Source organism: Falco cherrug, chromosome 2, assembly GCF_023634085.1.
Source record: "Falco cherrug isolate bFalChe1 chromosome 2, bFalChe1.pri, whole genome shotgun sequence".
NCBI lineage: Eukaryota > Metazoa > Chordata > Aves > Falconiformes > Falconidae > Falco > Falco cherrug.
In genome coordinates, this window is record NC_073698.1 from 113,230,774 (window position 1) to 113,247,603 (window position 16,830).

General features: G+C 42.0%; 1 protein-coding gene across 1 annotated transcript; it reads right to left on the reverse strand.

Moving 5' to 3' along the window:
- Positions 1–3,478: 3,478 nt before the first annotated feature.
- On the reverse strand, positions 3,479–16,552 carry POU1F1 (POU class 1 homeobox 1). Its single transcript, XM_055702378.1, has 7 exons — positions 16,414–16,552; positions 13,554–13,706; positions 12,499–12,616; positions 11,232–11,473; positions 9,636–9,800; positions 8,147–8,207; positions 3,479–3,812 (listed from the first exon to the last, which is right to left on the reverse strand). Exons 1-7 carry the CDS (start codon positions 16,550–16,552, stop codon positions 3,599–3,601), a joined length of 1,092 nt encoding a protein of 363 aa, XP_055558353.1. The 3' UTR covers positions 3,479–3,598.
- Between the last annotated feature and the right edge of the window lie 278 nt (positions 16,553–16,830).

Sequence of the window (16,830 nt, forward strand, 5' to 3'; positions counted from 1 at the left end):
CTCAAAAACCCCTTCCACTCAATCCTTAAGACTCCTTTATCCTTGCTGACACCTTAATAGCAACTGAATCTGAAAGTCCTCCATCCAGTAACAATGCAATGGTGCACTCACCTAAGAGTGGCTCTGTTGGGGCAGACTGAGGTCAGTCTTGCCCAGAATCCTACTCCACAAGTGCCTGTAACCAGCTCCCAGGAAAATAAGAGAAAACAAGGGAAGTGTAGGTGGCATTTGCTCCCCTAATATTCTTCCAACCTCTATTTTCAATTTAAAGCGCTCCCAGAGCCCTGTGTAAGTTCCTCTATATACAAAACTTTGAGTGGATTTCTCATCTGTGAACTTGTACATATAAATAAACTTTTGGCACCCACATTTTTTAGTTAGAGGAGTTCCACAGATATTTTTTTTCCCTCCACCACGTTAAGAGCCACCACTTTGAGGTGTTTTTTTTAAAACTTCTTCCCCAGCTTCATGTTTGCTCCTAGTTCTTACGTTAGGCAAGATGATGAACAGCCTGCCACCATCCAGCCTTTCAATACAGCTCCTAATTCAGTAGACCTCTATAGCATTCAATGCACGCACATTAAATCTAGAAGAGACAAACAGCTTAAACAGTTATGCATTGATGAATATGATGATGAAAAACCGTCAGCTTTGCCTGTATAGGGGCTTTTCTAGGTTTGTCGTACTCTTCTGATGAGGGGGACAGAATGCTACAGAGTACTTTGGGGGCAGGTGAACCACAGATTTATATGTTGGTTTAACATCCTGGTTTGTCCTCTCTTCTAGTTTTAACACCCGGCCTAAAGTTACCATGTGAAAAGTAAAGAGCAAGAAAAAGAAAAACCACAAACCCCTCAAAGAAAAATAGTGCAGCCCATGTTAGTCAAATGGCCAACTAAACACTTTCTTGCAGGTTTATAAAGCTACCCCTCCAGAATTCTTACCTAGGGTTTTTTCCCCAATCAAGAGTGATTGATGGCAATTACCAGTAAGTTGTTCATACAGAAAAAAAAATAAAATTGCCACTTCCTCGAAATGTAATGGCTGCAGCTGTAGCACATTAAATTGATATCATCCAGCTTTTTTTCTTTCAACAGTTCTGCTCCAATTTGTATTTCTGTGGCAACAGCTAGGTGTGTTTAAATGGTGGCTGCTTCTTCCACTTAGCCTTTTGTCATTCTTTTGCCAAAAAAATGGCATTATGTGTCACCTTTCATTCTATTTCGCTTTGCTTCTGCAATTTGTGAGACTTTTTGTAGGACTAGAAATTACAATGTTACGGTAAGTCTGCCGTTGAATTACCTGTTACAGCATGCTAAAATGAGTAAGCGCATCATTGTAACACACAACTACAAAAGGTGTTACCAAAACAGAACTGCAAACCATTGCCTGTAATACCAAGTGTATAAGAGTACTTTATTGGATGGGGGAGTTGAGAAGTACAGGCTTATAGCATTTCTAGGAAGTGTTTTATAATTAAGAAAATAATTCAGGATATAAATAAAATATTTATATATATCAGATAGTACTTTCAACATATGTAACTTTAGATCACATAACATGAAAGGTACATAAATGATGCTGCCACCTTCACTGAGTGCTAATCTCACCTGTATTTATCTTTCATCCTTTCGGGAGATTCGTGGTCTGTCAACATGCGGTGATAAAGGCTACAGCTTGGTCTTCCTCTGCTGTGGTGGGTGAGCTATGCTACTGATGAGAACAGCCTGAAGAGAGCAGATAGTACAATCTCTCCCCTTTGAGTTATTAAATTGAAGTTTTGTTCTAAATTGCGGGGTTATAGCAATGCGTTCATCCATAAAAATGTAATTTTTTTTAAATCCAGGAGGCTGATTTCTATAGCTGAATATGCCTGTGGTGACTGTAATAGGTATCGGAGATAATTTAACGTGCACTGGAGAGAGAGTGCTTAACATGTACCCACTGCTTCTAAGTGGTCTTGAACATTAAACTCCTTTTGCTTTCTGTGGGCCTATTATCTAGACATTTTCTAAATCATCAGGTCTGTTTTATGGAAAAATAAAAGGTATCTGGCCAGCGCTACTTGCATATACTCACTTAATTTCAGTCCTGGGAAAACAGTTAAAAATGCATATATGGTAATGGACTATTCTAATAACAATGAGCCGGGCTGATGAGCTGGCTGGGTAATCCATCCCTGGTGAGTACTACAGTCATTAATTCCGTTTTTCAGCGCCTGTCTTTCTGATAGGTGGAGCTCTGGCACGGAGGGTTTTTTTTCCAATTACCTTTCTAGGCTAGAGGATGACAAATAAGGGATTATTTTCAATTAGTGGGGCGTAAGAGAGTGGGAATGTGCAGTGCAATAAATACTTTGTATGAATGCTTATTTCAGAGTGCAAAGGCCGCCTTTTTTTAGCTTAACACACCATCTCTGGTAGAAGTATGTCCGCACATGGATTTAATCAGAAAAAAAATATAATGCAGAGAAAGCCCAAAGTATAAAAACCCTGACAATTCTCTAGTTTCTTCCTCTCTGGTCACAAAGTCTTAAGGGTAAATTGTATCTCAGTTTTTATAGCTAAAGTCTATCCAAATTAAACTATAAGACATTTAATAATTCAGCAAGAATCACCTTTGATAACAAACATAAAACCCCATCACTTCTACCTGGCGCTGATTTAAGGCAGTAAAATGATATGCTGAGACACAGCACTGAGTAGGAACAACGTCAGCAGCTCCATACTGGTAAGCTTATTCTACCGTAAATAACAACAGCAATTATGGCACATTTGTCTTGGCTTTGTCCTGAACCTACACAAGGGATTTACCTGGAATGTTTCGCTCGGAGGTGTACGGGTAGCCGAGTTTGAGCCGCCCTTTGGAAAAGCAGGTCTTCAGCTAGCGTTCCTCTCGGAGCCAGCGGCAGTCCCACAGGGTCCTGCGGCTGTGTCCCCATCCTTGGCCACAACTGGATACTCAGCAGCGTCACCACTGCTTGTTTAGGGTCACTTATTCACCTGATCTTCTTCAAACTTCTCATTTCTCACTGATGCTCAGTGTTCGCCACTGGAGATGGGACCCCACCATGTGCCTAATGGTTTACAATCTCGCAAAAGTTAGCACAGTTAGGGGAGGGTGGGAGGCCTGTGTAAAGGATGTGCAGAGGCAAAATACTTCCAACTGTAGCTACTGATATCAAGCTTTGTACCCTTTCTTCATGAACAACTTTGTTTCCTGATGCTTTACGGTACCTACATAGGGTTCTCCATTGATCATTAAATGTACCCAAGATGCAGGAAAGACAGAGCACAGGGAAACCGCAATTATTTGTGCAACTTGGAAAGCATTTCCAGTTGAAAAATGCATAATAGGTTCCTTGCAGCTAAACAGAGGCATCCAACTCCAAATATATGCAGTAGCATTTAATTTGTTTCCAATCTTTTACATTAAAATAGAGGCTTCCACAACATACTACATCCAAAGCTGGCTAACTTGTAAGAGAAACAAGTGGGTGACTGATTTTATTTATTTATTTTTTTTTTTTAATCCAACATAGTATTTACAGTATTTACAAAAAGCAAAACAGAAATCCACATTATACATTGGAAAATCTTTACCGGCATTCATGATGCTCCTTGATAATAGAACTAAAGGTGTTCTGATGTAAACTTGTCTTCACTCTTTTTTCCCTTTGTCTTCTGTTGCAAAACCAAACTCGCACAACTTCTTTCTCAAGATTGAGCCCCTCAGCCATCCTCATAATTTCCTGAGAAGAAGGCTTACTTTGTTCTCCAAAGTGCCTCTCTAGGGCTTCTTTGGCAGCGATACTGGATAAAGGGATAAAATTTCACCTTTAAAAACTTTTCTGACATATTCAGGCTTTCACCACCAGTTCAGGAGAAGGGTCAGGTAACAGCACTGAAGGTAGTGACTTGATTTTCCCCCTTTTTTTCTACGTAAAGGAAACCCACCGAACTTGAAGTGCACCCTAGTTTTCTGCTGACATGAACAGCATGACTTCATGCAGAATTTCAGCACAGAGTAATTTAAAGGCAATTTGATTGTAGTTGAATTCGATGTAGTTTTAGTGGTAATCATGAAATATTTGTGGTTCTTGATGTTCTTTAGGAGATACAGCTACTAACTAGACATGAATGGGATCGCAGGAACTTGAACAAGCCTGAGCACCCATTCTGCCGCAGTCACAGCAGTGCCGTAGGTGTTCAGCAAATGCACGTCAGCGGGGTTACCTGGTTGTATCAAACCGTTTGGGTTTACAAAGGGGAAGAGCTCCATCGCTTACAATTTGGGAAGTGGTGTATGTTGCATCAAGTTCTGCATCTCATTTTGTCATAGAGAGGGCACTAGAGTATTTCTAGAAACCACAGATTAGGGCACGCTGATTTAGCAGCCATCACATTTTCTAGTCTGCTTAATACACTCCTCAGCCAGCAGTGACCAAATTCGAGTGGCTCAACAAACAAAACAAGTTAAGGCTACTATCTTTTCTTATTGTCAGGTAGGATTTGCTTCCCGCTTGTGTTACAGAGTGTCTGTGACATCCCCGTGTGCCACCAGGACGCACCAGAGCTTCAGCAGCAGCTCTAATTCCTTTGGACACAAGAGGGCACTTCATGCCTTAGTCTGGAAACGAGGTGCAGGTGTTTCTGTTACATACAAAGTATCTGCTAGAGTTCTAGTTAGTTCATTATTTCATCTGTAACTTGTTGGGCTTTCGTTTACAAGTCAATTTTGCAATATTTACTGATGTTACCCAAACTACCTAATTAATTGCATGGTGTTCTGCACACACAGAAGTATAGAAACATCATTATTTTTGACTAACAGCTTCTTAGGCTTTAATCAAAGCATAAAACAAAATAGCTTCCACAAATTCAAATTAAGTTGTTTTTGCTCAGCGTGTGATTAACCTAATTTAGTTTGTGAGGCTTCTGTTTTACCCCTAGTTTGCCTTCAAACATCCATTAAGAATGGTTAAGAGCAAGGCTGTGGTTCAGATAAAGTCCATCTCCCTGATTAGTTTCAGGTCTTCAAACTGAGATCCTATACGCCCTCAAAGGAACAATTAATATTTCCTCACTAGATGGGATTTGGTCCTGAACTTCGCCTCAATTATCTGTGCCCTTGACAACCTGCCGTATTTGATACTCCCAGTGCACTGGGGTAAGATGTAAAAGCAGGAATAATTACAAAATGCTTAGTACGAGGACTGATTTTCACAATAGCTGTTAACTAACACCACCCAACCCCACAGTGTTAAATGAGCAGCCTTCAGTGTGCTCCTCTAGAGAGGGGGAAAACCACCCAGGACTGAGATGCTCTCAGCTCCCATGCAGGCCATACTTCATAAACTTGTGATGAGGTGTCCCTCAGGGGTCCCTATTGGGACCAGTACTGTTAAATATCTTCATAAATGACATAGACAGTGGGGCCAAGTATGGGCAAGGTTGTGGTGCTGCCACTCGTGTCCTTACTGGGCTTGTAGAGAAACTGAGAAAAGAAACTGGTCTCCCAAGAGTAAAGCTTCATCCCTTGTGAGGTGCTGTGATGAGCACGAGTTACGAAGCATTTCCCATCCCAAATTCACTCCTAACTGAGAAGCATTCCTGCAGAAGAATATATAGTTCAAAAGTCGGAGAGAAATCACATCTTCGTTTTATTCTGTATGTCAAAGGCAATATGGGTGACAAAATGCATCCCAGAGGCCTGGGGGAACTGGCTGGTGTAGTTGCCCAGCCACTCTCCATGATATTTGAAGAGTCATAGCAGTCAGGTGAAGTCCCTGGTGACTGAAAAATGGGGAACACTGCACCCATTTTTAAAAAGGGTAGAAAAAAGGACCCTGGGAATTACTGACCTGTCAGCCTGGCCTCTGTTCCTGGGAAGATCATGGAACAGATCTTCCTAGAAGCTATGCTAAGGCACATGGAGGACAGAGGTGTGATTTGAGACAGCCAGCATGGCTTTGCCAAGGGCCAGGCCTCTCTGACAAACCTAGTGACCTTCTATGATGGAGTGACTACATCTGTGGACAAGGGAAGAGCTATGGATGTCATCTATCTGGACTTCTGTAAGGCCTTTGACACAGCCTCCCACAACATCCTTCTCCCTAAATTGGAGAGGTATAGATTTGATGGATGACTGTTCGGTGGATGAAGAATTGGTTGGATGGTCGCATGCAGAGGGTAGTGGTCAATGGCTCAATGTCCAGATGGAGATCAGTGATGAGGTGCCCCTCAGGGGTCCCTATTGGGACCAGTACTGTTAAATATCTTCAGAAATGACATAGACAGTGGGGCCAAGTGCACCCTCAGCAGATTTGCAGGCAACACCAAGCTGAGTGGTGTGGTTATGCCTGAGGGAAGGGATGCCGTCCAGAGGGACCAGGAGAAGCTTGAGAAGTGGGTCCATGTGAACCTCATGAAGTTCAACAAGGCCAAATGCAAGATCCTGCACTTGCGTTGGGGCAACCCCCAGCATCAACACAGGCTGGGGCATGAAGGGATTGAGGGCAGCCCTGCAGAGAACAACTTGGGGGTGCTGGTGGATGAAAAGCTGGACATGACCCAGCAATGTGCACTCACAGCCCAGAAAGCCAATCGTATCCTGGGCTGCATTAAAAAGAAGCGTGGCCAGCAGGTTGAGGGAGGTTCTTCTGCCCCTCTACTCTGCTCTGGTGAAACCCCACCTGGAGTGCTGCATCCAGCTCTGGAGTTCTCAGCACAGGAAAGACATGGACCTGTTGGAGTGGGTCCAGAGGAGGGGCACAAAAACGTTCGGAGGGCTGGAACAGCTCTCCTGTGAAGAAATGCTGAGAGAGCTGGGAGTGTTCTGCCTGGAAATGAGAAGGTTCCGGGGACACCTTATTGCAGCCTTTCAATACTTAAAGGAGGCTTATAAGAAAGATGGGGACAAACTTTTAGTTGGGCCTGTTGCAATAAGAAAAGGAGTAATGGTTTTAAACTAAAAGAGGGTGGATTTAAATTAGATATAAGGAAGAAATTTTATTTACAAAGAGGGTAGTGAAACACTGGAACAGGTGGCCCAGAGAGGTGGTAGATGCCCCATCCCTGGAAACATCCAAGGTCAGGCTGGATGGGGCTCTGAACAGCCTGATCGAGTTGAAGATGTCCCTGCTCATTGCAGCGGGGTTGGACTAGATGACCTCTAAAAGGCGCTTTCCAACACAAACTCTTCTATGACTAAAAAACAAGTCTCAAGCTGAATGCAAGAGAAGGTACGTGTTGTGGCTGTGGGACCATAGAGCAGCCTACATCTCCAGAAAGTGACGCTGCACATCAGGAATGATCTGTGTTCAAAGGACAGGCACTTCATTGTAATGGGTAGGGCCTGACAGCACCAGAGGTGTGCCCAGAGGCAGTCAGTTTCCCTTTCTGTGGAATACTACAGCTCCTTGGAGGCCCACTGAGTGAATTCTTCACCAAAGCTTATACAAGTCTGGAATATCTAAAGGAGAAAGAAGTACCCTATTTCTCATTTTGCCTGTTTGGTAATTGTTTTTGTAATATGTTTTACCAGTCTACTTGATTTGCATATGGAGTTGAAGCTAGAGAGATGGTGGATGTTGGCCACCAGAGATGTGAGAAACAGAAGGTTCCCAGAACAACTCCGTTTTTTCTTTCCCCTTCCGCTCATTAAAGTGTTTCTTTGGGAACTCCAAAGAATCCAGTGACAGAGGACAGGGACAGGGTTGCAATATTACATGTAAAATCTTGCCTTCAAACTTCCCAGACCTCAATCCTCTGACAAAATAATGCAAATTATTAATTAATTATTAAATCAGGGTGCTCTGATACCTTATTTACTATATAGATACCATAACATTTGGGCAGAATTGAAATAAATTATTTTTTTCATATTACAATGCGTTGTCATATGTTGAAAAAAAATTTAATTTGGAATAGTAGTATATTTGTAGCAAATTGGGGGGTTTGGAGGGTTAGGCTGTTATTTTTCACTGAAATGTTTCAAAACAGTGCAACGTTTTAAAACACTAGCTTCATTAATAGAATTAATATTCATTCATTAATAGAAAGTAACGCTTTGATTCTGAACCCAAGAAAAAGAAGCATCTTAGCCAAATTGGTTTCTACTGTGCAACGCCCTAACTATTTATTACCTTATGGTGGTTCTGCGCTTCCTCTTCCGCTCGTTCACTCCAACTTTTTCATTGTATAAAGCTGTATTAAAAACAAAAGAAAACCTGGCAGTTACTTTGCACAGGGAATGGAAAACAAGCACCATCATCTCCAGAAAAAAGTCCCTATCTTTGAAGACAGAAGAAAGCATAACAGATAACGCTGCTCAATAAGAGCAGCACCACGCATAGGGGCACCTCTTTTTTTAAGATGGTTGGTCATTTTTTTTACCTCCAGCTATACACAGTTACAATCAAAACAGGTGTGCTGCTAGTAAAGCTGCAACCAGCAGCAGTTCCGTGCTGGTGTACGTGTGGAGCTGGACTTCAGCCTCCTCCTTTGACATACCTGGTCCCTCCTGCCCTGCAGGGCACGGTCTGGCGAGACAGAGCCCATTTCCTACCCCTTGGCTACCTCACCCACTTTCCTCAGAAATACAACCCTGGCCCCCAACCCCATTTATACACCTGCCCCTTCCACACCACTCTCTGATGGACACGTCCCCCCTGATTTCTCAGGGGCTGCTGCCTGCCTGCATGGTCCCGCTCTGCAGCTGAAGCCTGTGCGGCTGCCCTGCTCCCTGGCACGAGTGATGCTCGCAATGTGCCAGCCGCATTGGGAAAACCTCTGGTTGCTAGCACAGTTACAGGGAACGGAAGCTTTCTACAATTTGGTTCAGAGGAAACTGAAGTGTGTGGCAGACAGAGCTATTTAACAACATTCCCTGCTGTTGAATACAATCACAAATCCCAAAAGTATCATTAAGATCATCTTTTTCTTCCCATGCTAGGCGAGTGCCGCACAGTGGTAGCCCCGGCTGCTTCTCAGCAGCGCAATTTACCCAGCTGAAAAGGCTGTTCTTTAGGGCAACCCATGCCCTCTACATTGACCAAACTGTCCTAAAATACACTCTGCCCAGTGAACCCCATGACTCTTCCTGCAACTGGAAACTCATCAGGCAAAAGGAAGGGAACCCCCTAGCAGCAAAAAGTTTGCATCAAAAACCTCTATGCCATGCTGTTCTTCCTCAGGGTTTTAAGACCACTGCCTCAGCTAAACTCAAATCCTTTCCCCCACGGCCACATTTCATAATATGCCAGAGGCAGGAAGGGAGAGTCCTTTGCCAGTAAAGAATCCCCGTTGGCTGCTAAATGGGCTGTCCTGCAGACCCTAGTGACAGCTCTGCCCAGTGCTACCGGAGCGGAGCTGGTTTGCTGGGATGGGACAGAAAGAGATTACTTCCAGTAGGCCAAGTGAAGTTTCTGCTCTCCTGTACCCTCCACACATTTAATTTTTCCCCTTCTTGCTTCCCCCTAAAAAGATAAACATTTAATACAAGCACACCTTAGTATTTAAAGCTGGTAAAACAAAAAAACTTTAGTCTACAGAAGACATGTACTAGTCCTTCAACAGACATATGGGATTTTGTTTTCAATGCAAATCGATATGTAGAGGATTTTGGTTCTCTACCTCCTACTTGTTCTGCTTCCTCCAGCCACTTGGACAGGATCGATTTCAGTTTGCACGCGTTCTTAAAACTCAGCTGCAAGTTTTCAAACCGGCAGATAGTAGTTTGGCTGAATTCAGAGCCGTGCACAGCAGCCAGTGCTTCTCCAACATTGGTTTGTGTATAACCTGTCAAAAATGAAGAGAACAAGATCACTTTGGAGCTTTCTAGAAAGTGTTGCTAGTCATCCTCCCTGCCTGCCTCTGTGCCAGAACAGGCTGGATCTCTTGAGATGCTGAACGTCTCACGAGGCAGCTTTTTACCTCCCTTTTGATTGCACTAGCTCTGCGTGTCTCAGTCTCAGACCTACAGCCCTTATTAACTTTGTCTTCCCTTGCAAAGCTCAACCACAGTTTAGTTTTCCTGTGCAAATTGCATTTTTCTCATCAGAGCATCAAGCCCAGCTCGACAGGCTCTGTGTCATTTGTTTGCATCAGAGGGATTTTTGTTCCCTAATAAATCTGGGGTGAAGATGCGGTAATAATTACAGTGATTAGCAGCGTGTGCTCATGTGGGGCCTCACAAACCTTTCCATTGCTGTGTCTGACATTAAATACATGATATACAGCAAAACCAACCAAGTTGCAAATACAATTTTAAACCCTACATTTTTGTGTCAGTCCTTATGTTTACACTGCAAATGGAACACACAATCTCTCTAGCTGTTGAGATAATGCATAGATACCTGTAATAACCTTATAATCTTCTCACATTTTTAAAGCTAGAAAGATGTCCTATGTTGTAATGTAGTGCAATGTAATGTTACGAGTGATAATGTCAGAACTGCAACTCCTCATTCAGAGGCCCCAATATGCCTAAGTAGGCTGAATCTGCAGCAGCTGGATGTTAATTTTTTTCAGTATAGTTCAGACAAGGGTGAGACAGGCTTTTACCTTGCAATGTACCTCTATCTCCTACAAGTGAGAAAGGCAGGCTCAGTCCACCTTGACCCTTGCCTAGGATTTCCAGTGAAAGACAAGCACCTCACCAGAGACTCCCTAAAGCAATCCATCTCACATCAGCCCCGGTAGTTACCAGACAGAAACAAAGATATCAGTTGCTGCTGTACCTGTGTCTTGACACAAGAAAATAAACCAGGAAGAGAAGCTTTCTACTGGTATGAAAGATTCGCCATGGATGTCATCCTTCTTGTATACTGAAATGGCATTGCAGCATCAGACAAAGCACTTCACAGGGAGGAGGGTGGGAGTGAGAGGTTAGAGCATGTGTTGCCCTAAGTTGCAGAAAATCTGGGGCTGTGCAAAACAATGCACCTGCTACTGAATGTAATTTAATGAACAGTAATAATTTTCTCTGCACTTATGACAAATAATTTAAGGGCACGGAAGTTTGGAGTCGCTTTCTGCATACTAAGCTGCAGAAAGCCGAAGTTCATTAATTCCGTGCAAGTCTTGTAGGAACGGAGAAAGTTTGGCAGTGTGAGGCAGGCTTAGAGTTACAATTAGACAACTGCAGAGGCTAAACCGTAAAACATTTAGAAATAATTGGGCTTTCACTGGAACTTTTCAGCCTTTTGTTCGCAGACATAAAGCACATACCCAGCTTAATTCTCCGCAGCTTAAATTCATTAGCAAATTTCTCCAGCTCCCTGATTTCAGGGGAGTCCATGTCGACGGGCTCTTCGACAGACTTGCTTTTCCTGCGGAACTCCTGCTTGAAGTCTGCGGCAGCGGGGTCGTCTGTCAGGAGGGACTGGTGGATGGGTGTGAAGCCGTGGCCCAGGGCGCAGGAGCTGGCACTCAGGGCGTGCTCCGGGAATTTATAAAGGCAGGGGGTCAGGCTACCTGAGCAACACCAGAACCAAAACTCAGTGCAGTTATGGTCTACCCCCACACAATAAAAACATGCCTTTGTGATCTCATAATCCATGTCTGTAATATTTATGATAGAGCATACGCTAAAGTATCCAAGAGGGAGGATCTCCTAGGAGATACGGTCTCTCTTTTGTCCCATCGGATGAAAACCCACCAACAGCCACTTTCCACAGGCCACAGCCATCCTATTTCTTAGCAAAATATGATGCACTTTAAGATGATAAGTGGTCCAAACTTAAATAACAATTCAAGGTCTCATCTGGAATTAAGTGGCACAAAAAGATTGGTGGATCTATATAATTTTGAGTCATCTAAAATGTGCCAGACTATTTTCTGGTACAAAGAATATTTCTATGTAAATCCTATTTGATGCTTGGACAAGATACTATCTTGGTTTAGCTTTAGCATAAAATTTGTTTGAGGAAACCATACAGGTAAAAGCTTAAAGGAAAAAAACCCAACCCAAACCCAGAATATATTCAGAATGATCGTTCTGTCTTAAAAAGAAATTGCTCAAGGACAAACCAAATCCACCTAATGCTACCTTTTGTTCACAAATGTCAAATTTAAAAAGCAGATTCAGTTAAGGGCAAAGACTGGGGTTTTTTTTGCTAGATATTGTACATACAGCTAAAGAGCCTCTGACCTGAAGGGGGGGAAGAAAATCACGGGAGAAAATAATATTAATACTCTTCAGTGTAGCTGGAGTGGCCAGCAAATTCCAGGTTCTTGGAACATACTTCCCCATTTCCTAAATTACACAAAACTTCGTAGCAGAAGTCAGAACTTCATTAACCTCCCACCCCTTCCTCCATTTATTTTTCTTGTCTTCTCTGCTGTGATTGCTCTCAGCAGCATTGGAGGTTCTACCGCATAAGAATATTTTATACACTTCACACAGGAAAACCACAAAGAAACCCCAAACAAACAAAAAGCCCACAACCAAAAAAACCCTCACAGAATAAAGGAAGAGACTGAAAAAGAGGAGGACTTGCTTTGCAAGGTGCTGACGCTGTTCACCACATTGGGATGGGGCATGCTGCATGTCTGTAAGATGCGACTCTGGGAGAGACTTGCTGATAGCATCTCTGGAGTTGCAGGCTTGATGCCTAAAAAACATCATCAACAACAAAAAGAGTAAAATAAGAAAGGAGAGAAATGAAGATTATTTATTTTGGAATGAAGTGAACTTCTGAGTAATACTTTTTTTTTTTTTTTTAATACCTACGCACTTTTCCCAGGGATCTGAACAGTACCAGGAATGTTTGCAACAGACGCATAAATGCACAGACTCATAAATGAAATAGGAGCATCTGGACATTTGTACACCGTGAAGGAAGTCTACACTCTGTTTGTAAAAAGTCCCTATGCAGATATATTCATCTATGCTGACTTAATCATATTAATCCTTAATATTAATTTCCTTCATTCTTAAGTGAAATAAAATGCTGAGTTTGATTTTGGATTATCTCTAAGACACAACTATTTCCTCGTAGTCGCGTTAATTTGGTTCGTGGCATTATCTCATTGACTGCTACTTGAACTTGTGTGGAATAACAGTTCCTCTTGCTCAGCTGGGGACATGGAAAACTGAGCAGGGTGTGAGCATAAATTTGTAAGTGTAAAAGTCCACGATCATGTTTATGATTTGCCTGCTGAATTCAGCTATCCTTCCATGATGCCACCATTTTATTTTATAGCTCCATCAGGGCTCCATCACCCCCGGTACTGGTAATACACAGGTATATTGGGTACACCACTCCTGGTCCCTCAAATATGTTGATTGCCAAGGGAAGTGGACATAGGTGAACAAAAAGAGTGGCACCCCAGTCTTGTAGAGAGAAATAAGTAGCAGATTGATTTCCTGAGAGATGTAGAGATTCGGGGAAACTCTGGGCACGGATCCCTAAGTTCCTAACGCATTTTCTTGTGCCTTAACCCCCATCCCATCTTCTTTAAGCGACTGTCTTGAACTGGTCCCTCTGAAGGAAAACTGACCGAAACCAAGATGCTAAGAGCTCGCCCAGCTGAGGGTATGTCCCTTACCTGCCATCACCCCGTAGGTAGACGGTTGGTTTCCATAATGACAGGAAGGCACAGAGTAATGAAGGCCTGCCAAAGAGTTTCCCAGGGTCGTCACGGCAAAGCGGATACAGGAGCATATAGGAGGTTGGATCAAAGACAAAACAGATAGGACCGGTAAGAAAATGTGCGAGGATTCACGACACAGCCTTGAAGTTCAGAGGCAGACGGTACCCCTGTACACAGTATTTGTGTGCATGCAATAAGCATTTAACTCCGGGCCACAACCATCAGGTTAACGCTGCTGGAAGTCCAGATGCTTGGCCAGGTGGCCCCAGATGAAGACTGTCAGTATAAATAACGAGGTACACTCTGAGCCAAGACTAGAAATGGTCATGCTGTGGTCTTGATGCATTGTTTTTAGTATAATCTATGTGTATAACCCAGTTTACACATACAGTTGAGCAAGGGAAACATTAAACTCTCAAGGAGGAGACAAGTTCCTCTTCCCACCCAGCTTCCACACACCATTTCGTTTAGTCTTGCATAAAAATCTGCTCTATGTTCCCAGCAAATGGATTGACTTGGCTGTCATGCATACCCCCCAGTGCAAACAGGCACATGTTATGCATGCCTAAGACCTGGGTTTCCAATACCAGAAGTTCGGGGACATTCGCTTTGAGGCATCCAGAAGTCACATTTTCTTATGTGCCAAGTCATCAAAAACATTTCAGGGTGCTTTGGCAGAGTGGTAGGGAAACAGGACGATAGACTCTGGGCTCTTCCAAAAAGTTAGGCCTAAATCAACTTTTTCCATCATCAGCACCAACAAACCCACCGCTAATTTATCCCTGGTGTTTTCACAGCGGTGTTTCAGATTTGTGCCTGAAGAATCAGGTGGGTTTTTGCTGAATGCAAAAAGAGATGTGGCTGTGGCTCATGCATATGTAGGCACAGAAATGCATGTACTGTCCCCTCTAACAACTGCTATGAAACATATTAAAAATTCATGTTCTTAAACATTCAGATACGTAAAACTGCATTTTAGAGTGCACAGTCCTGTTCAAAACTATCATTAATTAGGGATTAGAATCTCCGGGTTTTTACAACAGTAATCATAACAGTAAAATGTCCGGTTTAGATACACTTACACAAATATAAAACCTACTAAAACAGGCATGCTCATAATAGTATAAATGCAAAAAAAAAAAAAAAAGATCTCATTAATAATACTAATGCATTTAGAGCAATGCAACTTTTCTGCTAAGATAAGATCTAAGTGCTTACCTGTGTTTTTTCCTATTGTGTAAAAATTATAATATATGGATTACAAATAAAAATATAATTTTCAACTTGCAAATAAGGATTTAAAATCAAATAGGATGATGCTATTTAAATTAAATAATAAAAAAGTGTAGAGGATACTGCAGAACATGAGCTGTATGACATGGTATTCAAACAGAAGTATATTAACCTATATTTTCTGATGCACAACCATCACACACAGTTTTTAAAACAATCGACATTTAATATAAATCGTTCTTCAAAATTCTTTCACATCTACTTTGTACACAAACTCTCCTTAGATGATTTCAGTAGCATGGCGTTATTACAATTTCTGAATCTATGTATGAAATTTATAAACCCTTACTCATTATAGTTACCACCCTCTGTCACTGCTTCTGTTCTCACAGAGTCACCCGCTAGATGTGGTCTTGCAAACAGAATTCCCTCCGACTACAGTAGTATTTGTCCTTGGCTGGTAACTATGAAATATCAAACGCCAAATCTGAAGCAGACAAGCAAATGCTTTTGGCTGACTGTCATCATATACTTTTCATGATGAATAAGACGAATCTAGAAAACACTGCAGTGATACAGATACATAAATTTGGTCTCATGCAAAATTTAAATTCTCCTTTTCCCTACTCCTGCTGCTAACCAACAGCCATAATAGGATATTTTGAGCCTCCTGCTTAATGTATAAGATCCTGTTATCTACCACTAATGCTCAGTTTTCATTACTTACGTTCTTTTTCTTATTATTAAGATGTTTTATTACCTACGCATTTCAGAAGAAGGCTAGTTTCTTGTTAAGACTCCAAATAAAATCCTTACATTAATGCAATTTCAAATAAATCAAAACTATTTCTTTTTCTGTTCCTGAAAGCTTTCCATCAACAATTACTGTATTCCAGAATCCCCCTTCTGCAGGCTTAAGGCTGTAAGAAAGCTTTCTTTCTCTCTGTGTCCCTCTCAGATAGTTCAGTAATTACATACTCCTGGTATTTAAATGCAATTAATTGGTTTATATACACAAACAGACAAAATTCCAAAATATTGATGAGGCTTCTGCTACCAATTTTTAACATCCCACTTAAATCTTAGCCTTGATTCAGCAGGCAATACGCTTTGTAAAGCAATGTTTTTCCTTCTTGAAAGCTTCCCAAAATCATATGTAGACCTGACCTGTTTAAAATACATTTTCTATTTAAAGTAATTAATATTATTTTAAACTGTGGTTACATAAGAAACAAACTTTTGATTAATCTACATGACAGCTGCCATTGAAGACTATACAGTTGTAACAACAGTGACATTGTTTGAACCTTTCTACATTAATGCATTGGTAGCACACTTGAGCCTAATCTTGTAATAAACTTAGAGAAAGCTACAAATTTAGCTAAACCATGAACATTTGGGGTTTTCCTGATTCACTCATCATGCAGTTTTCTGAAAACGCTCCTACTTTAATGTAGTCCCAATCTCACAGAGCACTGATACCGAACAGATTAAGTCTCACAGGCATTGAGGAGCACATACCACTCCAAAAGCGATAAGAATGAGAGTTACTGAGCACGAGATTATCTTTAAAAAGTACCTGTTGACACAACATTGGTGGCATGGTTAGAAACCGGCAGGCACTCTGCAGCGCTGTGATGCATTATCAGAGGCAGAGAGGGAGAAGAGTCAGAATTCAAGGGTACAAAGGTGTCAGATGAAGCAAACGCTTGGCAAGTCATACCCTCCAACAGGCAAAAGAGCCGCCTGCCCCTGTTTTCCAACAAGAACAGATCCTGCGCAATTAATGGCAGCTCAAACTCTATTCCAGGCTTTTTACCTGCATATACATATACAGGAGGGCTCCAGAGCACAGGGAGGTCGTGTGCAGGTATTTATACCGCTAGGAAATCCCTTTATCCATTTTAATGTTCTTTTCCCAGCAATATTGCTATACTGCTATAGAGCCTCCTTCCTTCCCACACAAACACAATACGTGTCCAATTAATGGGGGGGGGCG

What these genes read in the sequence shown, in the direction of transcription:
- POU1F1 (XM_055702378.1), bottom strand. Translation starts at nt 16,552, where the DNA reads ATGACTTGCCAAGCGTTTGCTTCATCTGACACCTTTGTACCCTTGAAT. An exon ending in GTCAGCACCTTGCAAAGCAA is followed by an intron (nt 11,474 to 12,498) that starts GTCCTCCTCTTT and finishes TTGCTCAGGTAG; the next exon opens with CCTGACCCCCTGCCTTTATA. An exon ending in AAGCGCAGAACCACCATAAG is followed by an intron (nt 3,813 to 8,146) that starts GTAATAAATAGT and finishes CCCTTTATCCAG; the next exon opens with TATCGCTGCCAAAGAAGCCC.